The 25,662-nt window shown below is 40.5% G+C and overlaps 2 protein-coding genes across 6 annotated transcripts in view; both read right to left on the bottom strand.

Annotated features, from left to right (window-relative positions):
- The window catches only part of ARHGEF12 (Rho guanine nucleotide exchange factor 12), a 144,397-nt gene extending 130,366 nt beyond the window's left edge, over nt 1-14,031 (bottom strand). Inside the window, exon 1 of one of the 2 annotated variants that reach the window (XM_030839448.3) lies at nt 13,790-14,031. In XM_030839448.3, coding sequence (XP_030695308.2) covers nt 13,790-13,821 — 32 coding nt within the window. In that variant the 5' untranslated portion in view covers nt 13,822-14,031. The remainder of the gene's footprint in view (nt 1-13,789) is intronic. The other variant, XM_030839438.3, reaches the window with a different exon arrangement.
- A 3,365-nt stretch (nt 14,032-17,396) lies between these two features.
- Nucleotides 17,397-24,928, bottom strand: TLCD5 (TLC domain containing 5). Of its 4 annotated transcripts, none has more exons than XM_060304191.1 (3): nt 24,719-24,928; nt 22,452-22,651; nt 17,397-20,691 (listed from the first exon to the last, which is right to left on the bottom strand). In XM_060304191.1, the coding sequence occupies exons 2-3, from the start codon at nt 22,648-22,650 to the stop codon at nt 20,153-20,155; spliced, it is 738 nt and encodes a 245-aa protein (XP_060160174.1). In that variant the 5' UTR covers nt 22,651; nt 24,719-24,928; the 3' UTR covers nt 17,397-20,152. The 4 variants fall into 4 exon arrangements, with proteins under 4 accessions (XP_060160174.1, XP_060160175.1, XP_060160176.1 ...); XM_060304192.1 differs by having other exon boundaries at nt 22,452-22,626; XM_060304193.1 differs by lacking the exon at nt 22,452-22,651.
- Between the last annotated feature and the right edge of the window lie 734 nt (nt 24,929-25,662).

Below are 25,662 nucleotides of genomic sequence, written 5' to 3'. Positions count from 1 at the left end.
TTCCAGATTCTCTAGGGTTACTAAGAAAATGCAAGAAAACAATTCATAGCTCAAAAGAGTTAATAGGTTAAAAAACAACACACTGAAATATCTCTTAAGCAAGTTTTCCAATGTTATGGCATAAAGAGTGGCTAGACTAAAACGATTCATGCCACGGAATTGTCAGTAACAACAATAAAAAAAATCATTTACAAAGAAGAAATGAAGATTAAAAGTAACAATGTATTATGGCACAGAAGATGCATCTAGAGCTAGAATAAAAGGGATATTTCTTTAAGTGGCAGAAAATATAAACTAAATGACAAAGAGAAGATCACTACTATAACAAGAAATCTTTAAAAAGAAAATATAGTCTCCATGACCACTTAACCAAACATAGATACTTGCTAAGAAAAAACTTAAACCCAATTTGCTTATATCATTTGTTCCACAAAGGCCCAATCACTTACTATTAAAATCATTCATTTGCTGCCTTTTCTTACTCTTATGTACTCAGTATAACGATTTTTTGAGTCACTTCTGTTTTGTGTGCCTATAATAAAAAATAAATAAATAAAACTTGTATTAGATGGGCCTTAAAATTCTTTTATTTATTTATTTATTTGTTTGTTTGTTTGTGTTGGGTCTTCGTTGCTGCGCGCGGGCTCTCTCTAGTTGCGGCGAGCGGGGGCTACTCTTCGTTGCGGTACGTGGGCTTCTCATTGCAGTGGCTTCTCTTGTTGCGGAGCCTGGGCTCTCGGCACGTGAGCTTCAGTAGTTGTGGAACACGGACTCAGCAGTTGTGGCTCGTGGGCTTCAGAGCACAGGCTCAGTAGTTGTGGCGCATGGGCTTAGTTGCTCCGCGACATGTGGGATCTTCCCGGACCAGGGCTCAAACCCATGTACCCTTCATTGGCAGGTGGATTCTTAACCATTGCGCCACCAGGAAAGTCCCTTCAACTTCTTAAAAGAACTTTGGAATAGTTATAATGTAAAATGACTTACAAGCAATACATATTCGGCTTCAAAAAGTCCAATGTTTACAGATGTATGTATATATTTTCAAAAAATGAGTAAGAAATGGAAATACAATGTAGCCATTTTTTAGAGGAAATGAGACAAAATCCCTCTGGAAAAGGGAGTAAGTAAATAGGCGATTAAGAGTAAAAAGAATAAAACATAGTTATGAAATTATAATGTAAAGACAACACTTTAATGGTTTTGTTGAAGACAAAATCCACTTTCTGGGTTTCATCCAACTGATTTAAAAGATCCACTGACTGGTCCAGATGAGCCAATCATAGTATAAGCAAACCTGAGACCAGTAGGCCAGAAGAAAGTGGGCATTGGAATCATAATCCCAATTCTTCTGTTTAGAAACAATGTGACCGCAATTCTTCTGTTTTGAAACTATATGACCTTGAGCAAGTAGTGAAGGTCTCAGAACATCATTTTTCTCCGTTTTAAAATAGGAACAACAACATTTAACTTACATAGCTGAGAAAAATTTAAAAAGACGATGCACAGAGAGCACCTAGGACAGTGTTCAGCATTTAGTATGTACTCAATAAATATAAAATCCTTTACCACATCCCAAATTTCCTTATAAAACTAAATTTCATCTCAATTTTTGTTTGTTTGTTTTTTTGCGGTACGTGGGCCTCTCACCGTTGTGGCCTCTCCCGTTGCGGAGCACAGGCCCGGACGCGCAGGCTCAGCGGCCATGGCTCACACGCCCAGCCGCTCCGCCGCATGTGGGATCTTCCCAGATCGAGGCACTAACCTGTGTCCCCTGCATCGGCAGGCAGACTCTCAACCACTGTGCCACCAGGGAAGCCCTCATCTCATTTTAAATGTTCATTTTTCCCCTAGTTTCACCTTGCCACCTTTCTAATGTGTAAACTATTAGAGCAACAAGTCATCATGACTTAAGCAGTCTTCCTAATAATCAAACTACTGTAGTTTCCAGAATCTTCCACTGATCAACTCATCACCATATTTATCACTGGATGACAAAGTATAGGCTTAATGGGTTGCTACTACCTTCAAAGAGGTAGCTAATGAGTAGAGAGGTTCTCCTTCAAGTAGTGACTAAAGCAATGCCTAATCAATAAAATGTGATTTCTTCTATGCAAAAGCAATGGACATCTAAAAGCTTCTCAAATTTCAACCTATTCCATGCCCTTTTCATCTTAGTTTAGATACTCACCAAAAAACAATTAAATTGAAAAATAGAAACGAAACATAAAAAGATAATATATGATAAAAAGTAACATTAATTTTTTTCTTTAAAAAATAAGATAAATTTAACAATTATGATTTCATACCACTACTTCACCAAAATACACATGACTTCCCACCTTAACCTTCAACACTAATCAATGAATATCACTCTTACGGGTAAATTTCGTAATTCTTAAATGTCAATCAGCAGGTAACAAGAACACAAAATAACTCTGCCGACACAGTGACCTACACAGAGTAGCCATTCAATATTTAACTGAACAAATGAATAAACAAATGAACTGATGTTGTCCAGACAGAACTGGACAAATTCTGAGTGATCTAAAGCAGATTTAAAAGTTGATTGTCCTAATAAGAACCTGCTGTATAAAAAAATAAATTAAATAAAATTCAAAAACAAACAAACAAAAAGAGGTTGATTGTCAATCCTAAAGTCTTACTGATTCTGTAACTAGAGATGTTATTGTTTCACAGTCTGAGTTGAAATAACTGTCTCTTTAGTCTATTCCTCACTTGCAAATGCACCTTAATTCTAAGAACAGCCTATAATTTGAAATATAAGAGAAAGGGAATATTAACACAGCAAGGAAAAAACACTGTCACAGCAGTAGCAGCAGCAAATACATATGAATTAAAAATCATTTTAAATGCATAGATCAAAGTTGTAGGAAAACCTAACTCATTTCTGAGGTTTAAACAATAAGAGCTATTATAACTTACTGACCTCTTTAATGTACTTAAATACATTCTCATTTAATCTTCATGACGACGCTAAAGGTAAGTGATATTATTCCAATTTTTACAGATGAGAAAACTAAACTGTTGTTCAGAGACGTAAATTTGCCTGAGGTCTTCCAGCTTGTAAGCAGAACAAGTCTGACGCACCAAAACCCAGGCTCTTTTCTCTACATCATCCTCATTCATTTCCCTTTTATTACTCCTCTCTTACAAAGGCTAAAAAATTAAAACTAATATATATATATAATTAAGTGCTAAAATATCTTTTCCTTTAAAAGCTGCTTTTAATCTCTAACGAAGAGAAAATCTCAAAAAGAACTCTGCCAGGGAAGTCAAAATTAATATAATTACTAATATTTATCAATAGATATATTTTACTTAATTCTTTTTTTGGAAACAAATTATACCTTGTATCCTGTTATGCAATAATTGCATGTTAAGAACCTTCTCTCTCTCTTTTTTTTTTAACTATTCACATCCATTTACTAACACACCCAATTTACTTTTAATCACTGTCTCAAGAATTCTGATCATGTAGGGCTTCTGGATAAATACACAAGAAGCACAAGTAAACACAAATACATAAGTTACAAGAAACCACAAACCGTTCCCCAAATTACACAATAAACAAATGCAACTAAAACGCAACCAAAGTGCAAGTATATTATTCTGACAAAGGTACTAACAAACTATTATCTCTGAAAATGAATGTTTTTCAATCATGATACAACAGAAAAATAATATGAACAAAAGGCAAATCAAAGAGTTATTCTCCATGGGAAAAAAACTGCTTATTATTATTTTTATTAAAAATAGACTGTATTGCCCCAAAGCCAGAATCAATCCAATGCCAAGAAAAAATCAAATTTAAATAAAATTTTATGTGCAAATCAATGATAGCCAATTTTCTACTTCAGTCACTACATGGATTCTGAAATGAGATTAACAATATAACTTAATCAAAGAAAATGAAAACTACTTGGATACCTAGAAAGACCACTTTAATCTAAGTATTTCTATGCACAGTGAAAGAAGCCAGTTAAGAATACATAATTAGATAACACTATACTAAAATAAACTATTTTCTTCATGTTATATACAATAATTTATTCACTAGCCTGAATAAATCCTCTTTGATCACCTCATTGTCACCTGCCAATCTACAAACTGAAGAAGGGATTATATCTGTTTTAATTTGATTCCCACTGTTACATAACACCCCCTCCCCAAAGAATGTCGTGTGAAACTTATGATTCTAGATCCATAATATAATGTCTATTACTCCCATAACCATAGAAATGATAAGTAAACTTACTGTATTACACTATATGCTAGTAAAATCTATAAAGTCTTGAGTCAAAATGGAGGCTTTAAAAAGGCCTTCAGATGAACTAACCTAAGCAGTTGAAAGTGACTTTAATTATTTCTAAACTAAAATTAGACAGATTCACTTCCATACTTTTTATATCATCTTAGGGATCTCCTTAAAGATTTGATAGAACCTTTCTCTGCACAGCAAACAGCAGAGGTGAATACAGAATTTTTATAAATGATTCTGATGTTTGTCTCCAGAGTAAATAACATCACTGACTGGGAACTCCCAGAAGACTTAGAGCCATTAAGGGCTGGGATTCCTTTCAGTTGGCATCATTCCAACAGAGGCTCAGTGAGAAATGGAACCTCCTGCAAATCAAATCTGTTGCAATGTTATTTTTTCCAGAGGTTAATTACCTGCTTATACCACACACACACACACACACACACACACACACACACGCACTAAAGTAGAGAAAAGGAGGAATTGGAAAAATAGATGACATTCTGCTGTAAGCCTCCTCCAGAAACACTCAAAATGAAATCAAAACAACTTTCTGGCTGTCAAATCCTAGACATACTTCATGAACCTCCTTTCCTACTTGACACCTGTCAGTCCACAGTACCATTACCTCCAACTAAATAGTAAGAATTTACTAAAAGAAGTTACACTTTCATATTTTATCTTTCAGAGATACTCAGTGAAATATTTATGGGTGAAATTATGATATCCAGCAACTGCTTCAAAATAATCCAGTGGAGAAGCAGGGAAAGGAAACAGATGAACCAAGATTGTCCATACACCGAATGTTATTGATGAGAACATGGAGGTTTATCATACTATTCTCTGTACTTTTGTATATGTTTGAAATATTCCATAAAAAAAAACTTTCACATTTAACAAGCATTTATTGATCACCTCCAGGGGTAGACTATATTATTGCTCCTAATAATTCACTCTCCCATTTCCTTCCTTAAGAGGATTATACAGCCTCACCCATTATCATTTGACTTGCAATGCCACCTGTGGGAGGAGTATACATCCGTGGCCCACTGACAATGAGCGTGACCATATGACTGCTTTGGCCAAGGACATGTAAGTGATGTAATGTACACCTTGATTGAGTAGAAGTTTTAAAAGCCATTGTATGTTTGCATGAGCAGTTTTCCTGCTCTTTCCCTCTGCCACAGTAATAACATATTGGGTTCCAAAAATGCTTCAACCAATCCACAGCTGACAAGATGCAATGTAAGCAAGGAGTAAACCAGTAAGCCACGGATATTTGAAGGTGTTGCTATGGTAGCACAACCTAGCAAAAGCTGATAGATACACCTACTACAGGCTAGGTACAAAGAATATTAAAATATTATAAGAATGTTTAGGAAAGTAGACACACACAAAAATGAACTATAGTTATCTTTGAGAGGAGAGTCTGAGAACCAGAGGGTGTATACGAATAGGGCTAAGATCAGAGGGAGACTTTATATAGTATTATATCATATTATCTATCACTTGAATTTTCATGCGTGTGTACGTGTGTTTGTGCGTGTGTGTGTGTGTGTGTGTGACCTGTATGTGTGACCTGAATAACGTCATCTGGACAGCTGGATAATTTGGGCGATTTTTTTTTCTTCCTTATGCTTTTTAGCATTAAAAGGGAATAAAAATATAATAACGCAGATAATAATTGATTAAAAATGAATAAGAACTATCCTCCTACCCTTAAGGAACTCGAAAATTAGTTGCAATTTAGCTTTAAAGAAAACTTCTTTCCATAAAACATTCATTGTTAATTCTTTAAAGTGGCAAAGGCTAACTGGGAAAACAACGTTTTTAAAAATTAGGAGTATAACACATGCAATTCTATCAGTTTGCTCATCCTAAGGTTTCAGCAAAGCAAATATAGGGTTTTGTATATGGGTGGTGCAGCTACCGATCTCAAAGGAAATCCTCTCAATTACATTATTTTAGTATGCCAATTAAGCTGCTGAAGAAGCTCGCTCTAGGTGTTAAGATTTGTGAATAAGCCTTAACCACAGACAAGCCTTAACTATAGACAAGGTATCTACTCCACTAAGTTAACCCATGTAGGGTAAAATTATTTTAAAAAGCATTAGAAGAAAAAAGAAAAGGAAAAAATTCTAACCATGACTCTTGTGGTGATTAAACAACACTTGAATGGTTACAGAAGTCTCAAGGCCAATAAACTAATGCTTTACCACATGACTATGTTTTTACTTAAATTTGAGCAATAACCTGCAAATATGATTAGGGACATGTCCACACTTTTCATCTTAGGATCTCAAAGCACTTTACAAACATTAATTTAACCCTCATATCGCCTGAGAGTTAAGTATTATACAACATTATAACCATCTATCCTGCCACTAAAAAATATTTAAATACCCCTTCAGCAGTACTTGCCCTGAGGAGGTCTTGCCCAAACAGCCAATAAGACAGGAAGTAAGCTGACAGTGCTTGGCATGTGCTACCAACAATCTCTGAAAAGATCAGACCCTTACCCACAAGAACCACTTCCCCTGAGTAAACCACAGAGACTGTACAGGACAACCACAACAGATCAGCTTGTGTCTGGAACACAGGCAGAGTTTTCCATCTAAAATCTATGGAAGGATATGTCTAAGCACCTTCACAAGGTATATGTATTTAAGTATATAAGTATATTTGGGGGACTTGTTACTCTTCTGGACAAGACATAGCCACCTTCTGCCTTGTATGATCAATTTCACATATAATTTATTCAGATGCTGAGAAGTCTCCAGTTTTTCAACAACAGAATAATCTACATTTTCTGAATCCACAGAAGACCTGCAAAATCCTCCTTAAGCTCAAGTGTGTGAACCTAAGATCAGCATTTAAATGTAATATTTAACCAAAACTATAGTCTCAGAGCAATACCTTTAAATGCCTACAATAGGCAACAAAAGACAAAGCAGTGTGACAAGTGGCTAAGAGTAAACATTAACTAAACCAGGTTTTCTTACATATTTCCAATTTCTTCATGAATTGTTACTCACAGTCCCACGACAAGAAATCTACTTTTTCACTGCCATTATTAGATTTGCTTCTCTCTCAACACTGGGAAGCCACCCAGGCCTATCATGTGACTGTGATCTCAAAAACCAGGATTCAGCACTTGAATTAGTAAGAGATCCTGTTTTGGTATGAATCTAAACTGTCAGCTGCATTGGTGCATGTTAATTTAGTATGGAAAATTTAGTATATTTCTCCTTTTACTTAAAGTCAGTAATGCATTCTTATGCAATTTAGGCAAGGCCTCTGACCTTTGGCACCATCATGAATTACCTCTGCAAAATCAAAGAGCTGAAAATTATTCTTGGTACTAGCTTCATAGGTTTGTCTTGGAGTTAGAAACTCTCTTATAAACTTCTTTCTTATAAGGCTATCTTGGTACTCTAGATATCCTAAGTAGAGAAAGTAAAATGCCCTAGATCTGGCCTGTTTCCAAAATTCTAAAGTTTGAGGAAACAAAATCACTAGCAAAACACAAAAGAACAAAGACATCTATTTAAATAATTTTAAACTAAGTATCAACGATAAAGGTCTACTAATACAACATTCAAAAGCTTTATAATCTTACATATATATATCTTATAATAATTTAAGTACCCACTTTTCCCTTCTGTTACTTATCATTAATAACAATTCTTGTAAATACAGTAAGAAACTAAAACATTATTTCAACATTAATAACAGTATATCTTACTCAAAAAATAGTGCTAAGCATTGAAAGTCTATTTCTTTTCACCAATATGTAGAAATAACAAGAAAAAATAAAGTAAAACAACACACGCACAAACAATGGAAAAAATGACACACAATTTAAGATAAGACTGAAAAACCACCGCAAAAAAAAAAAAGAAAGGAATAACAACTTACAGATGTATCTCACCATATGGTAACAGATTTTACTTTAAAGCTACAATTACATCTCTTCACTTACTTCTAAGTTCAGAGATGTTTCACCTTCATTTCTGATTAATTTTCAACCAAGGATGGCTTATCATTTGCTACACTTTTGACACATAACTGATAACACTGGTTACATTAGGGGCACTCATATTGGAAAGAATCACTTCGTAAACAAGGCTTTTATAACATGAGTAATTGCTTAATTAGTCGATTTGCTAATTATGCTGTTTATATAAACCTGTTTGGTTTTTTTTTTTTTGATGGTGACATGTCCCGCATCCATTCTAAAAACTATCTAAAGTAAAACTGAGTTAAAATGATCTTGAGAATCTCTTTACTCATAATTTTGGGCTATGCCTGGAGAAAACTGAAGACCCCTGTATTACAGTAAAACTAAACTGGAACTTGCTGTTCTAGCATATGGGTAAACATAAAATATAGAATATCATACTTTGCAGTAGGACAGCGCCAAAAGAAAAAAATCACTTTGCATTAGAAGAGCAGTTGGAGAAAAGTTAACAGAATATTAAGAGGAACAGGTTAATTTTAGACACGAATCAACAGAACATACAACTTGGCTAAGCAAAGAATAAGGGTGGGGGAAGGAAAGGGTGGTGGATAACCGTCTGAACCATTCACAGTCACATAAACATAAAATGGGAGGAGATCATTATTTAGCCTGGTAGAGCAAGTATATACAAGTAACAGGACAACTTAAAAGAAAAGTCTGTGCTAAAGATCAGGAAAAACTTCCTGACTACAAGATCTATCAGATTGTTGTTCAGTCTCCTGAGGAAGTGACGAGAGCTTTATCCTCTAGAGATACTTAAAATTAGAATGGATAAGGTACTAGAAAGCATCCTGTAACAGAAAAATCCAACTCTGATTTAGTCAGCTTGGAAAGTTACAAGAGAAGTAGAACAGAAAAAATACACATAGAAAGACAATAATTTAAAGTGAAAAGTGGGGGACTTGAGAGCCAGAAAATCTAGGTCATAATCCAGTTTTATAATCTTGACCTAAGTGCTATGAGTTGCCTAAAGTGTAAGTGATGATCTGCCTCACGCTGAGCTGAAGAACTACACTACTATTGGGTATCATTACATACATCAGGGTATTTCACACAAAAGGAAACAAAATATTTATAATTTTGCTGATTTTAAAACTTCAGTTCAAATACCACTATTCTGAAGACCCTTAATTATTAAAAGGAAAAGGAGCACGTCTTCAAATGAAGCTTTAAAACATCATCCAAACCAAGTTTTAATGGTTGAGACTTAATGAAGTTAAGCTCCCTGTTTGTGAAAATGTGGCATGGTCAATTTCTAGGAGATAAGCAATTATATGATAAGAAACATTTTTAGTAACTTTGTTAGACAACCATGATGTAAAAGCGCTTCTCCAATTACCTCTGGAAAACCATTAATATATTCTGCTGCTTCTATAACCCGTATCAGTATGGTAGGCAATTCATACCCATTTCTAGACAGCTTTCAGAAGAGGCAATCACATTTTGTTTACTCAAAGATTTTCCAACTGTTTTCCCTAGAATCACAATGCTCCACAGAAAAATATGTAAAATCCATCATTTATGGGTTTCATCAATGTATGCCTCAAATATCATTTCCTAAATTGAAATTTTTAAAAAGTCGTACATGTTAACTCAATGTCATATGCTACATTTTAACAACTGGAAGCCACTAATGTGTTAAGTGGTATTACCAGGTTAACATATTTTTGTAATGATTCAAATAAAGCTTCTCTTGTCATCTCACTGAATACATATGAACATCTTATAAATGTGCCATTTATCTGTAAGACTATAGCGCTGTACTTTTAAAAAAATTTACTTCGGACTGTACATGTTGACTCATGTAAAAGTGTACAAGTGAATCTACTACTGCATACCTGTATGAATCAGGATTTTAAACTGAACAACTAGAAGGAAAGACAACATAAAATTGAATACGAAGCTAGCACTGTGATCCTGGTCCCCACTTTCAATTTGGTATTTATCAAATGACTGATTTTGTAAGTGAATGCGACAAATAATCTCACCTTGCAGATGACTCAAGCAGCCTTGAAGATAGCACACATACAGAATTTTGTTTTGTTTTGGTTTTTAACCAAAAGCATTCTTATATGGCAGTGTTGGCAGAAAAAGTATCATGAATGAAAACGCTAATTACTGGGTAAATGCATATAAAGCCACAGGTTTCCGGACTCACTTTAAAAACTTTCTTCAAAAAAAAACAAAAAACACAAAGAACAAAAAATCTGCTTCAGTTAAACAAGCTTAAAGCTGACCTTACAGTTTTTAAAAAAAAAAAAAAAAGCCAATATATTTAAAACCTTTGTTTATCTATAAAGCAAAAACAACAAAATCCACAAGTCCTAGAAAAAAGTTCATTTACTTCAACAAAGACCTTTATAACAAAATCCCACCTGTATTGTCCCTGAAAACTCATTGTTCTAGAAGATAGCCTGAAATAATTTACTCAGTCCATTGAAAAAGCATTCTCTCCTCGTATCCCTCAGAAGAAATTCCAATTGCCACACAACCCCTAAACTCTCAGGGAGACACAAGCATCTAGGAGGATCAGAAACAATTAGGATATATTTTAGGACTGAATGCAGCAATCAATGTAAACCGAACAGCAGCAATCAGATATTTCTACCACTTTTAAAGTGCTGGTTCTAAAAATTGAAAAACATAGTCTCCAGGTCTCAAAGAAGTTACAGAGCAAGACACTGGATGGTATTCAAAAGCTGGTTAGATTTTTTTTTTTTTTAACAGTTCAGATACACTACATAAAAACAGTAGCTACCGTGAACACACAGTTTGAGTTTTAAATTGATAACTACGCCTTTAAAAGGGGGGCTGGAGAGCCTGAGGAGTAGAGGATGAAGAGGAAAAAAATGGTAGTAAACAAATGTGTTAATTTAACTGCAAAATAATAACAGGACATAACAGAGTTCTGAGTATCCAAAGTAACCAATCAGAGCCTAAACATAGCTGAATTCCATCCCAGCCCCAGCACGTCCCTAACACAAGAATAAAACCCTTCTTATCTTGTTCAGCCATGTGTCGCCTGCCACAAACTGCAAAACAGAACAACGCCCAAAACCAGCTAGTCTGATTTCAACTGAGGACAGACAGACTCTGTAGTCAGAAGCACCACAATGAAAGAACTCTAACTCACACAGCTGGCCTGGTGGGTCAGCACACTCTACAAAACAAAGCCACACCACATACAGTACTTCAAACTTGAAAGGACCTTTAAAAAGGCACTGTTAATTTGCCAATAGCTCTAGAATCAGCAAAATATACCTACAGGTCACTGGAGTCAGACAATGAGAAAAGAGGATGAGGTAGGTAAGGCTGAGAAGAAGCTAGGAACTATTCTATACTCATAACTTTATTAAGGCATCCTGGCACAGAAATAACACTAAACCAGTACTTCCAGATTTCACCCCTACCTATGTTCAAATCAGGGACAACTACTCTCCTAAGAGCCAATGGATGCTTGATATTTACAGAATAAGATATGTTTAAAGAAAAAGCAATGGTCACATAAGAATAAATCTTGTGGGTGGGGGGGGAACTAGTAGTAAATTCCAAAGAAACACAAATCTATACTGTCTCAGCAATGCACATTAAATTAGGTGGCTTTTAAAGTCTTTCTTCTTTTAAAGAATATGTGAAATCAGGCAGCACCTGAACTCATCCAAGAATATTAATACCCAAACCAATCTGCAGATTCATCTTAGAATATTCATCTCGTAATCCTTTGTGCCTAGCACAGTGCCTGGCAAAAAACAGGCATTAATTAATTTCATGCTTATTGTACATTTTTATCTCATCTAAGTTACAGAAAATACAAATCCCAAGATTTTATTTCCAAGATAATGGAAAGAGGAAGAAAATCTCTGAGAAGCAAAGAAGAAGAAACGTCATTACTCGGGGGCTTTTAGGTGATTTTCATGCAGAATGAGCTAGTGACCCTAGGTTCTGTTTCTACAAAATTAAACACCCCTACTATTGCAATGAAAACTACCAACACCACATTAGTTCCTAATAAGACTTGTCTGCAGGGTCAACAGAGAAGGCAAGAATTGAATGAACAAGGAAAACAATTAACCCACACACCCATGAAAGTGATTTCTCAGAGGCAAAAAACACCCTGAAAGGAAAAGGAATGGGAATAACTAGAAGAAATCAAGATAAGCATTGTTGCTACTCGTATTAAATGTACTCTGAGAAGCTGAAAATTAAACACAGTAAAAAAAAATACACAAACAAAGAAATAATAGTTTAAATATTTAATGGAATCTCTTAGGTGAACATTCACGTGATACTGAAAAGCATCAACAGGAACAGGAAATTCTGTTTCTGGAGTAGCTGTTATGGTATGACAATGGAATTTGGCCCTTTTAAAATCAACAAATGAGTCTTACAATTGGGTGAAACTCTCTTATTAGGAAATTCAACTACTCTCTGCTGGAGTACTATTGTTGTACTTCTCATCAAAGTGCTTTCTTTGGGCCCTTACTTCAGTTATTTGATCTTTTTTTTTTTTTTTTAATGATGTAATAGTTTGAAGGTTGACCAAAAAAAAAAAAACCTGACTGAAACTTGGGACCTGGATACAATGTCATAATTAAACTGATAAATAAAATGTAGTAAAGGAATATGCTTTTATCACTTAACCTAATATTCCAAAGAATAACTCTTAAGAGTAAGGGAACTCCACTGAAACCACAAATGGTTTAGCTCAATTCACCAACCACCACCAAGCAACACAGTTAAGTACTATAAAGGACTCACCCAACTCAACAAATCCACCTGCCAGCTTCTACTACATAATTCGCTTAGGCTTTACACCCCTTAAATGCAAATGTTTCTGGAATATGAAATCCTAAAAATGCAATAATTAAGATCAAGCCCCATGATGTTCCCGAGCCCTTTTTCAGTTCCTTGATACTGTTCCCACCAGGAACCTGTGATTTACTAGTACTTCCAACATTCTGGAAAACTATTAGATAATAAACACTGTGCAAGTCAATGCTTCAAGGGCATCAAATTCATAAATCATGCGGCAGTCTCAGAGTGAAGTTCACAAACAGAAAGTCCTAAAATGCAACAGGCTCTAGAGAACTACAGGACAGGAGTAAAACTGATGATGCACCAATACCCCAGCCGACATCGGGCACTGACTGACCTTCACCCAAAATGACCTTCCTCTCTCTGGTTCCAAGATCAGTACAGAATCCTAATGCACACTAAGGGCAGAAAAACACAATCGTGGCTTTACCTACCCCTCCTCCGAGAATCTGGAGAAAAGTTTCTCTCCAGAAAAAACAAAACAAAACTACGTTTCCAAATTCAATCAACCGGGTAACTTGGCAGCAACCCCAGACTAATTGGAGAGCTCGGAAATAACCCTCTGTCCGCTGCCTGTCAACTTCACTCGGCAAAGGCAATCAGCAATCACTGACCCTCCTGCTAGGTCGGGCCCCATCCTGGGAGGCTAAGCGCAGGGGGAGCTTCATACCAACCTGTCGGTGATAGTAGACTGTGTGCCACTCATTGGGGCCCTTGGCGAGAGGTCCTCCTTTTATCCAACTTGCATTTTACAGTAACACCTCCACCCCACCCCCAGCGCTCTGGGATCAGGCCCGACTCCGTAGGGGACACAAGAGTCCAACTCAAAACTCCATTCAGTCATCTAGAACGTCCGACTGGAAGTGGTCAAGGAAAGGGGATGTGGGTGGGAGCGAGGCAAGTTATCTCCCAAATCAAACCGAGCAAGTCCGCCAGCAGGCGAGTTCTAGAGCTAAGGAGCGATCCTCCTCGGGAAGGCACCGGAGAAAACTTTGTCACGGAGAGAAGTCGGCGAGCCTCGGGGAAGGCGGCCCGGGAGTCCCTCCGGGGCCGGGGTGGGATCGGCTCGGGGCTGGATGTCGGCTCCTCCTCGCGGCCTTGGGGGCCTGAAAGTCTCCGCGCCGGGCCGGGCCCGCTGGGCTCCGCTGTCTATCTGGGGCTGCCGGCCGCTCTTGGCCGCAGTCTCGGCCGCGTCTCGGGCCGCCCCGCGCCAGGCGCGCGCGGCTCCATGGCCCCGGACCGGGGGACACCGCTCGTTCTCCTCGCCGCCCCCACCAGGCTCCGGGCGCCGGGACAAGCGCGGGTGCCGGGCAAGGGGGGGGTCCCGCAGCCGGAGGTGACAGGAACCTGGTCTCTCAGCGCCGCGGGCTGCTACCCATCCCTCGGAGGCCCGGGCTCTTCCGCGGTCTGCACAGGCGGCGGCAGCGGCTCCTCCCCGACGCGCCGGTAGGCGACGGTTCCCGCGAGGGGCGGGAGGTTCCCGTCCGACCCGGCCTGGAAGCACCAGCGCCGGAGGCCGGCGGCGACTCGGAGCGCAGGGCCGGCTCGCCGGGTTCTGGGGCCCTCGCGGGAGCGCGCGCGGCAAGCAGAGGAGGCCGCCAGCGGTGGGGGCCGCGCGACAATCGCAGGCGCGCGCACGGGTTCCGGTTCCGGTTCTGACTTCCCGGCCCCGGCCGCATCCAGCGCGAGCTCTCTCTTCCCCTCCCCCGTCCACTTTTTTGGCCTCCTCCCCTCTGACTTCGGGAAGCCGTCTCACCCGGGATCCCTCCGCGGCGCGCCGAGCCGCACCCGCCGCCCGCGCGACCCGCGCTCGCTGTCCCGCGTACCGCCCTCCGCTCGCCGACCGCGGATGTGCGCCGCCCCCGCGCGGACGCCTCCGCCGCAGTCTTGTTGGAGGGAGCGAAAAAGTAGTTCTGCGGGGCGGAGGGAGGTGGGTTCCGTCTGGCTCTGGGAGTTCCACCCGCCAACCCACCGTTGTCCCCAGGTCCCCGGGAATGCCGGAGATCTGTACTTTGGAGTGTAGTTTGCACCAACTCGGCTTTCGCCTGAGACCGCCAAAGAGCACGCCCCCAATCCCAAGGAGTTGTGGATAAGAGGCTTTTTGGAAATTACCCACCCTCTTGTCCTCGAAACTTGTATTCTTTAAGGGAGCATACTTGTTTTCCTTTTCCGATAACACGCACATACTGCTTTTGGCCGATGGAAGCGAACTCAGATCCGGGTTGCCGGACTCCACTCCTCTCTTGTGAAACAAACCCCAGCAAAGAGAGGTTTTGGCCTTGGCCGCTCACCTGGGGCACCTGCTGGCCGCATCCCAGGGCAGGGGCCGCCGCACACCAGTTTTCGCTGCACGCACAGGGTTAGAGGATGGAGGTGTATAGGGCTGGGGAACTGGAGCCAGGATTTCTTCGTATAGTGTTGCTTTTAGGCTGCTTCTGCCTTGGCAAAATGATATGTATTATTTGCCAAATTGAGCAAGCATGGTGCTTTCCACAGCGACTTAACAAGCTTGTTGTGGAAAGAAATGGGAGCAGAAAATAAAATATATTTATCCAGTAAATAGCATTACAGTTCTCTTTGAAGAGTTCCCCAATAATATTTTTTTTCCTTCTGGGCAGATAGATTTAGATAACCGTCCAGTTTTGATTGCATAATTTAGGATTACAGCGATTCAAGTACCATGTATAATGTATTTCTTCAATTCCGCCTGCAAACATCTGAAGTGGCTGTCTCTTTATCCAACTATTTTCAGACTTTTGAGTTCAAACCTGTATTGATGGGTAAGGGTCTTTAGCCTCTTTGTGGAAATCAAGTGGCAAAGCAAATCTAACAAACAGTGGACGTGGAGAGGGGAAACAATTACTTCTTAACAATGCTGTTTCTAAAAGTCAATCCGCAACAGTGCATAAAAGGATCATTATCCCTGAATAGATGCATGAGCTAAGGCTGACGTTAGAACGGGTAAAAAAAAGAAAAAGATAAACAGAGGCCAAAGATGACTCTTTATTGCTTGATTTTTTTTTTTTTTTAAGTTCAGCGCACAGCCAGCTAATTTTGTAATGTTTATTTTGGGAAAGAATAGAAGCAGATTAGGGTTCCAAGCCACTTTCCTAATGATCCAACCAGGACACATTGCCACCTGCTGGTGTACCCTAGCATGATAATTCTATCTTGAAAACTCATAATTGCACATTTTCTATATGTAACTGGAAAGAGCTCCATCAATCTACAAAAAATGACCAAAATGCAAACCTTATCCCCAAACGTTTGTCTTTCTTAGACATACTAAATATCTTTTTGGCCCTATTCTAATAATTTTATAGTGTGGGTATCAAATTAATTGGACCCAATGACTCATCAAATCATGCATTTTAAAAATGAGTTCCCCTCTTCTCTTCAAGAATGCCTCACTACACGAACTTCAGGAATAAAACAAACTGGGAAAGTTTCCTAATTCACCTTCTCTTCCTTGCATACAAAACCTCTTGGCAGGCTGCTTTCAAGATCTTTCCAAACTTAAACAGACCCAAAGTTCTAGCTGTGAGCAAAGAGGGCATTTGCTGTGGGAAAGCTTCAGAAGATGGTAAGCAAAGGATTTAATTAAGTCAGTCGTTATTCACTCCAGAGCTATTTTTTTTAATGATGAAAATCTCTATATTCAGGCACAAAGCTCTAATGGTAAAAAATGTCCCTGAAAGCCTCTTAACAGCCGTTGATAGCTCTAGACTGTTTTGAGTCTGTGTATAGAATACCTTCAGAAGAGTCACACCAATTTAAGCAGAACACACGCCCCAGGGACATTAGTCCTTTACCTAGAAAAATGACATTGGTGACACCATCCACTGTGCATGCTCTTTGAGAACGTTTTCCAATGGGGGGTAATTCTAAACTACATCCTCATGCCTTCATCCATTCTTTCAACCTGCTTATTGAGCACCTACTATGTGTCTAACACTGTTCCAGGCATGGGAAGCAGAGTCCGAGGACAGCCGAAGGGCCTGTCTTTGTGGACCCAACTGGACATCATCATTCTCAAGGCAACTGCTCAAACAGGTGGCAAAATAAGAAAGAAATTAAGTTCTTCCACCTTCTTTTGGCAAACTGTTTTCTATATGTAGATTGTTGCCTCAAAAAGTAAGCAGTATTAGGAATGGTGGATGATAAGAACAGCTACGAAGTATTTTACCGATAAGTATAAATATGGGTCAACGTTTCTGCAGGCCAAAAGCCTTTTGTTTTTTAAGCTTCTGGCAGAACCAGAACAAAGACATAAAGCCAGACTCTGGGTTGATAAAAAGTTGTTTATTTTTATAAAATTTAGTACAAATCTCATTGAAATATAAATCCTTCTTGAGCAGTGTTAATGACTATTACATAGTAATCTAAATGCAAATGAGTCCAACCACACCACATGTTAATTAGCCCTTCATGTACCTCTCATGTACAGACTCAGCATCTTAACTGCTGAGTCACCTTCGTTTCACATTTTTCTCTCAGCGAGTTTCCTTCAGAGTTTTCAGCTACAACAGCAAGAAAAGCTGAAATGAGGGATTCTCCTTCCCTTATCACTAGATAGGTTTCTCGAAATTCAAGAAACCTAAGTACGTTCCCCTAAAAGAGCAAGGTCTGCAATCCCTTCACTTCTGAGGTGGAAGGAGAGAAGAATGGTACCAGATTAAGTCTATTCATTTGTCTGGTGTGGGACAGCTTGCACTGTGCCAAAACTCAAGAGACGGCTTTTTCCTTTTCTTTTTTTTTTTTTCTTTTGTGCCAAGCCACTTTTTTTTTTTTTTTTCTAACTAGGCTTTTGCTAAAATCAGCATTCCCCAGCATCCTACTTGGACCACAATTTTGTTGGAAAGAAGCTAACCAGCATTTCAGGGATACTGATCATAGAAAAAAAGAGATGGAGATGCTACTGTCAGATTATTCTCATGTCCAGCAAATCTCCTTAACCTGAAGACAGTCATTTTAAAAGACCCACGGTTAACATGCCTTTAAAGCCGCTTTTCCCAGAGCAATGATGACCTCATGCAGTTCCAACCACTTGGTCATACCTAGACAATGACGTCCATCTTCAAGACCACTCATTAGGCTAGGATTACCACTGAATGGGCTGATACTTCCTACTCACGTCCAGCCTTGACTTCAACATCCCCATACCCTCGCTCATCAGCTGAGCTACTCGCTCACCACTGGTCTCAACAATGCAATCAAATGAATAAATAAACAACAAACAAATAAAACTTCCCTTTTTTCCCATAAAAGCCCTACATTAAAGACCTGCATTAATAAAACACCACCTAATGTCTCTGTGAAATTCACAACGGGGTATTTCCTTAATTGACAATGGGGTTTAAACTGAAGCAGAGTAAACAAGTGACCTGCCCAAATGATCTGGCAGGTGAGTAGCCAAACTAGTTCAAAGAAACGAAGAATTCTCGACTCCTAAGCCCTTCTTCTACACTTCCGTTCTTGCTTTTCCTAGCTGAGAGACTACTGATTAAGAAATATTTTTTCTTTCCAACACGGGCCTTGCCATGATATATTATCCAGAGAGAGTGGCACCTTTTCCAGAGAAAAAGTAGTAACAGGAGGAACAGGTAATGTATCTGAAATGGAGAAAAACAAGTAGCCTCATCACCCTGAGGCCAGGACATTTGGTCTTTGGTTTGCAGTATGTATAGCAGAGCTGAAACCTGAACTGGCATCTCAAGCCCAGTGGAATCCACATGGTAAATCCCTATGGAATTCAGTCACAGCTTCTCATGCCTAGGAGATTAATGCACAAAAGCCCTGAGAACTGGCAGAGTTTTCCTGGTAGGGCAGAACCCGTACAACAGGGCCCGGTAAATCTGCCCACACCTCATTCATCTCTCATCCAAAGCTCTAGCTCTATGGTTTTTGTGCAGAAAAGAGTTAATATAGTAGGCCTGGAAAGGGCTGTTTGCAAGGTTGGCCCTTGGCTGACATCTGAAGACTTCGATTTCATTGGGAAGGTTCCCACATGAACTGATGAGACTGGCTCACTGGCTCTAAACTGTTTCTACAAACAATGTGGTTCACGGTGAAAACCTCCTTTACTTCTGGGAGTCAGGAAAAGACTGCCTACATGACCAGCCCCCCATTAAAACCTTGGGTACTTAGCCTCTAACAAGCTTCCTTCTAGACATTTCACACATATTGTGAACAAATCGTTGCTAGGGGAATTAAGCACATCCTGCATGGTCCCACTGGGAGAGGGCTCTGGAAGCTTGGGCCTGGTTTCCCCTGTACTCTGCTCCAGGTGCCTTTTCCCTTGGCTGATCTTTTGTTGTATCCTGTTGCTGTAATAAATCAAAGCTCCAAGTACAACTGCGTGCTGAGTCCTGTGAGTCCACTGCACCAAGCCTGAGGGTGATCTTGGGACCCCCAAGTACAGGGAGTCCTTTATGGTATATACCAAGTATATGGTATAGGGAGGCTCAGTAAGTAGCCCCACCCCCACCGTCACGGTTGCACCCACATCCTTCTCTCATCCTTCTGTCCCCCCATTCAATTTCCTCATCCAATGCTCAGAATGCCAAAGGCATGTATCTTCCTGAAAGTTCCTCACTTTATAGTAAATGAGGTGCATTTCTTTAAGCTGCTACACAGAAAGTAGGAAGAAGTATTTGTTGAAGGAGTCACTTCTCAAAGGAATAAGGAAGAAACAGCACTAATGCTTTTTGAGTTCCTTTCTAGGCTGTCTGATCACCAAGCCTCCCAGAGACAAAGGAGCCAGGGTCACCACAACTTAAAAGGAAGGCAGCATGCTCACCTCACAGTTCTGACTTACAACTACTGCTGGTAGTCTCACTTTCTACAACTGCACAGCTGCAGAAGTTAGTGTTTTAATACTGGGATGTGTCCCGCTCCAAGACTGACCAAACGGATGGATAAATTTAGCCCTTTTTAGAAACCTAAGCTCGTCATAAGCAGGATTCTGTAACAGCCATATCTCCAACCTGGTTCCCGTGGCTGACTTAACCCAATCCATTGTCTGGAGCAAGCCTTGGCTAGTGCGTCTTGAGAAGTCCATTGTGTTTTACCTGCCGCTCCTCACTCCGCCTGCTTCTCCAGGTGTGGTACTTCTTGCTGCTTTTCCTCCATGCAAAACGCCAGATGCTAACCATGAAACACCAAGACACAGCATACATCGCAACTCCCCCGACCTTCACAAACCACTTGGGCTTGGGTGAGACCATTTCACAGAAGAGGAGGTGAGCTCCTACGCCAATCCTCACTCCAGTGAACAGAGCTGCAAAGAGGAAATCCACCACGTCTCCAGTGAAACTATGGTAATGGCCTGTTTCACGAAGAAACCAGCGCATCTGTAGCAAGGGATTGGTAATCTCGCTTCCAAAGAGGACTGCATTGACCTCTGTGCCTGACTCTCCAAGCACCAGGGCCATGATGATGCCCAAGATACTCAGTGTGTGGTGAGCCAGCATCAGGGCCCCCTCAGACTGGAAGTAGATGCACCAGCCCAAGTCGAAGATGAAGTAGCCCAAGGTGAAACACAGAACGTGCACTTGGAGAGGTGTATTGGGTGAGCCTGAAATAAACCAAGACAGAAGCAAATTGAGTGGCTGGGAATCGTGCTACCTTACACAGAGATCCTGGGTTGCTCTTTCTCAAACTTTTCTGTATCACTGAAAACAATTGCAGGCATGTGCTTTTTAAAGGGAACCAAAAAATAAAAAACCAAAACACTAAAATCTAAAACTTTGGTCTTTATCAAACCAATGTTACAGGGCCCAGGAAATGCTGTTCTGAAGCACCAGATCTCAATGAGTGATTTAAGCACCAGCAATTATCTCAGCATCCTCTCTGTGTAGCAGCATAAAATCCAGTTATTTTGTTCTTTCAATTAAAATCCTACACAGTCTCTTTCTTGTCTTTTTTTTTAGCCAGCTAAAGCTCTGTTTCTAGACTCTTTTAGTTATTCTCTCCCACTAGCAGCAGATGCTAACTATTATATATAGAATGGACAAACAACAAGGTATAGCACAGGGAACTATATTCAATATCCTGTAATAAACCATAATGGAAAAGTTATTCTGTCCCAAATGTCAGATTAATTTCTTAGCTTAATGGGTTAGATTATTGGACATTGGTGGCCCTAACTCGTCTTGAAAGTGGACTCTGGAGAGAACCCCAAAAGTTAGTATGTTCCCATGTCCAAGAACATAGCGTGCAAGGACCTGACATGTTTTGAATCCATTAAGAGCCTTCATATAAAATATAAAGCTTAAGAGTTGCTTCCTATCAGTTTGACAGTTTGGGGGAAATTTCAGAAGCTCAATATGGGAATCTAAAGAAATTATAAAAAGAAAGAATCTAAGGAATTAAAAAAAATCATATTCTAGGGAACTTATGGACTGAACTATGTCCCTCCAAAATTCGTATGTTGAAGCCCTAAACTCCAGTACCTCAAAATGTGAATATATTTGGAAATAGGGCCTTTGAAGAGGTAATTAAGTTAAAATAGGGATGTTAGGGTAGTGTTCTTATAAAACAAGGACATTAGGACTAGGATGTAGATAGGCACAAAGGAAAGACCATGTGAAGACACAGCAAGAAGGCAGCTCTGCACGCAAAGGAGCAAAGCCTCGGAAGAAATCAAACCCGCCAACACCTTGATCTTGAACTTCTAGCCTCCAGAATTGTGAGAAAATCAATCTCTGTTGTTTAAGCTACACAGTCTGTAGTATTTTGTTATAACAGCCCCAGCAAACTAATTCAAGGGGATATAGGTTTTGTATTCTAAGGGAGTAACACTTGTATCAGTATATCTAGCAGCTTAAAAATTAATATAACTGCCCCAAATAATGCGGCATTGGTTAAATAAAAGATAGTAAATGCATACAACACAATATTATATAACAACTGAAAAGGATAAGGAAGATCTATATATATAGACATGGCAAGATGATGTCCTTTGAATATACAATCAAGTAAAGATTGCAGGTTACCAAAAAGTATGTTTAATGCAGTCCATTAGTGTCTGTTTGGGGCTGGTGGTAGATGTTGATATTAGCTTTATGATTTATACATTTTGGTCGATTAAATTGTGAAAAGCAATTAAGATTTGTTTTAAAAATAGAGAGTTATGAAAAGCAGAAACAATAGGTGACACATACAAATCAGCATTAACAATGAAGATGAATGGAGACTCCCAAAGCACATTATAATAGTAATTATTCTTCAATATTCTTCAGTATTATACAAATTCTGTGGAAAAGTCCCATCCTTCTAAGACTACCCCCAAATCATAAATTCCTAAGGGAAAACTCTCTAATGTCTCCCACCTACCTGGGTGGGTAAAAGGCCAAGGGCCATCAATGAAGCCAATATAAGCTGAGAGACCTATCGAGAGGACTCCGTGGGTGAACGTAACCAGCCGGCAGCTCCACTCATAGCTTCGGTGATTATTCAGGCGACAGAAAGAAATGTAGAGCGAGAGCCAGCCCCCCAGGCTGCACAGCGCCTGCAGACACAGAGCTAAGGCCATCCTACGATGAAAAGACCAAAACCAGAAAAACAAAGGATGCACCCTAAGAAAACAGCATTGGGTCATTTTGTGTATACGTCTTCATTTCTACTCTAAGACAGTACAAAAATATTGCCTTCCCGGAAACACTTTTTCCTTATCTACAGAGCCAAGAATCTTCTACTGAAGCGTGGCTGTATTTCTGATTGCGTGTTCCTTAGAGATAACTGGTCAAAACTGTAAACCGAAAAGCAGGAACTGCATTCTGAGTTAGCAGATGGTCTAATATGGTATATGTTGTTATGATGAGTAAATGTCAATAACCTCCCAGTGATGACTGACCTTGGACTACAATACACAAGTAATTTAATATGTGTATTAGATAATGTGTTCATATTTCAAAAATCTCAATAAGAAGCCCTCACGGAAAAACACCTCCACCACTTGTGGTCTCTGCTAGAAGTTATATGACACGTGGCAGTTTAATGTGGTTTTAAGCTGATACTAAACTCAACTGAAGTCTGGGTTTGGATCATGGGTTTATCAGTCAAAATCAAAACTTGAGGTAAACCTAAAGACAGAACTAAACAAAGACCTAAATAGTTTGGAAGGGAAAAAAAAATAAACTCCTAGTTCTATTCAGTTCTGAAATCCAACTCAAAGACTGACCAAGGGGGAAGCAGGAGTTTGAGGTACAAGTGGGGAGTTTTTGTTAAGATATAAAAATATCTTTAAGACAATTATTTAGTTAAAAATGAAACAATGTCAGAAAGCCACTGACTGAAATTTTTACCGGTGATAAATGTTTCAGGACAAGAATGAGTGTAATGGAGTCAATATAGTCAGACAGGACTAAAATCTGAAAATAGCCAAGATGTCCTTATTAATATTCATTAGCTCCTCTATTGAAAGTACAAATAAAAAAGTAAAAAACATTTCAGATATCTGTCTCATCTCAGCAGGAATTTTCTGCATGGCTACACTTATTGCTTAACCCTATTCTGACAAGTGAAATAGTATCTGTGGACCAACACACTTCAATACACAAGCCACTCCCAAGAATGCTATCCAGAGAGGGCTTTATGAAGGTCAAGTGCTGTACAGCTTTCATCTGAAATCAGATTAGAAAACAGCAGTTGTCAGTCATTGACCTGAGTTCCAGTTCTGTCTCTGCCCCTAAATAGCCATAAGAGTGTGAGCACTCACTTTCACCTCCTGAGACTCAGTTTAAAAAAAAAAAAAAAGAGAGAGAGAGAGAAGAAAGGAAAGAAAAAAGGATTGAAAATAACTCTATGATCCGGCCCAGTTCTGACAAGGAGTTCTGAGATAATTTCGTAAAACATCCAGGCCAATTTTCAGAGCAAGGGCCAGAGGTACAAAGGACCCAGAGTGAAAAGACCTGTCCTCTCTCACTTCCTTTTAAAGGCCAGGGTCACCGGCCAGTAATGCGGATCAGCTCATTTGGATATGCCGATTAGTATTTTTAGAGTCCTCTTCCCTCAATCCTAATTCCCTGGCAGAACAGAGGACACGGTAGCCCATTTACAAACAAATAAAAGAATGGACATTTATAAATGGCAGATACAACTCTGTGACCTTGGGAAAGTCACTCCATCTCCGCGTTTCGGCTTTTCACTTTTGGGTGAAAGAATGACAGGGTATTTAGATGGCCGATGGCCGTTCCAGCTCAGAATTCCAAGGCTCCTGTCCTTGCTCCTCCCGGTCCAGGGCCAGATTCGGGAGGAGGAGCGCTGGGCGGGCCCACCTGGCTCTGGGCCTCGGAGCAGGCGTGGCTGGAGCGAGCAGCAACCTCGGCGCCTGGCAGGCACCGGGAGCGCATCTCCCCCGGACGCGCCTACCTACACTGTGGTCACGCCCGGCTTGGGCACACCTGAGCCGGACCGCTATGCCAGCATCCCACCCGGCGCCCGCGCCGGCGCCCAAAGGCAGAAGGAGCCCCCTCCCCTCAGAGGCCAGGCCAGGCCATCTGCCCGCTTCCTTCCCCCGCAGCGGACCGCGCAGGCCGGGCCATCCACGTCCGGAGCCCATCCCGGCCGCGGGAACCGGGCGGTCCCCGCCGCGCAGTTACCTGGCCGAGCGCCCCGGGAAGCCTCGGGAACCCCGGCCCCGGGGCTCAGGGCCCGGATCCCGGGAGCAGGAAGCAGCGGAAAGAGGGAGAGAGGACGAGGCTCTGACGGCTGCAGAGGAGGAGCCGGTGGTCTGGGGGCACCTGCTGGCTGGGAGGACGGAGCGCACAGCCAGAGCTGGACCAGAGACTGTTCAGAAAGCGGGCGGGAGGGTCCTCCTTCTACGCGCAGGCCTGAGGGGGCGGGGCGGTGGTGGTGAGGGGTGATGATGACCTAGTGGTGACGTGAGACCTGCAGGCTGTTGCCCTTGCTTATGTGTTTGTTTGTTGTCTGTTTGGTAGAATAAATATCCATCCCCTCCCCCCACGATGGGACAGCCCATCCCATAACCAGTTGTAGAGCACCTACTAAGTGCTTGCACCCCTGCTAGGCACTGTGTGAGATGAAAGACATAGTCCCTGCCTTCACGCTTGAGTCTAAGTTGTGAAACAAGCACACAAATAACTAATTTCCAGGGAAGCGCTCAGGCCTGAAAATTAGAGTTACCTATTCCTTCTCATGTCAACCCTGTCACCAACTTGGCAGTAGAGTATAAGGCTTGAGGGTAAACCTGGCTCCGTTACTGACTGTGTATTTTTGGACAAGTTACTTTTCTGTGCCTCCGTTTTCTCATTCATAGAATGGGGATAATAATAATAGCTGTCTCATAAAGTTATTGCAAGCATTCTACACACTTTTCATGTGGAAAGTGCTTACAGCAATGGCTGGTGCATGGAAGTCGTTATATGAATGTTAATTATTGTTGTTGTTACCTCACTTTGGGTTAATCCTCTCTCCTCTCTGGATCTGTTTTAATACCAGGGAAAGTAAGTTTGAAGAGATAACGAAACATAAGTGTGGAGATGCAAATGGGGTAAAAAGAGCATCTGAGTTGGTTGATCAGGAC

The sequence above is a fragment of the Globicephala melas genome, chromosome 8 (assembly GCF_963455315.2).
Source record: "Globicephala melas chromosome 8, mGloMel1.2, whole genome shotgun sequence".
Taxonomy (NCBI): Eukaryota; Metazoa; Chordata; class Mammalia; order Artiodactyla; family Delphinidae; genus Globicephala; species Globicephala melas.
Note: the sequence above shows the minus strand (reverse complement) of the source record. Positions and strands in the feature narration are given on the sequence as shown.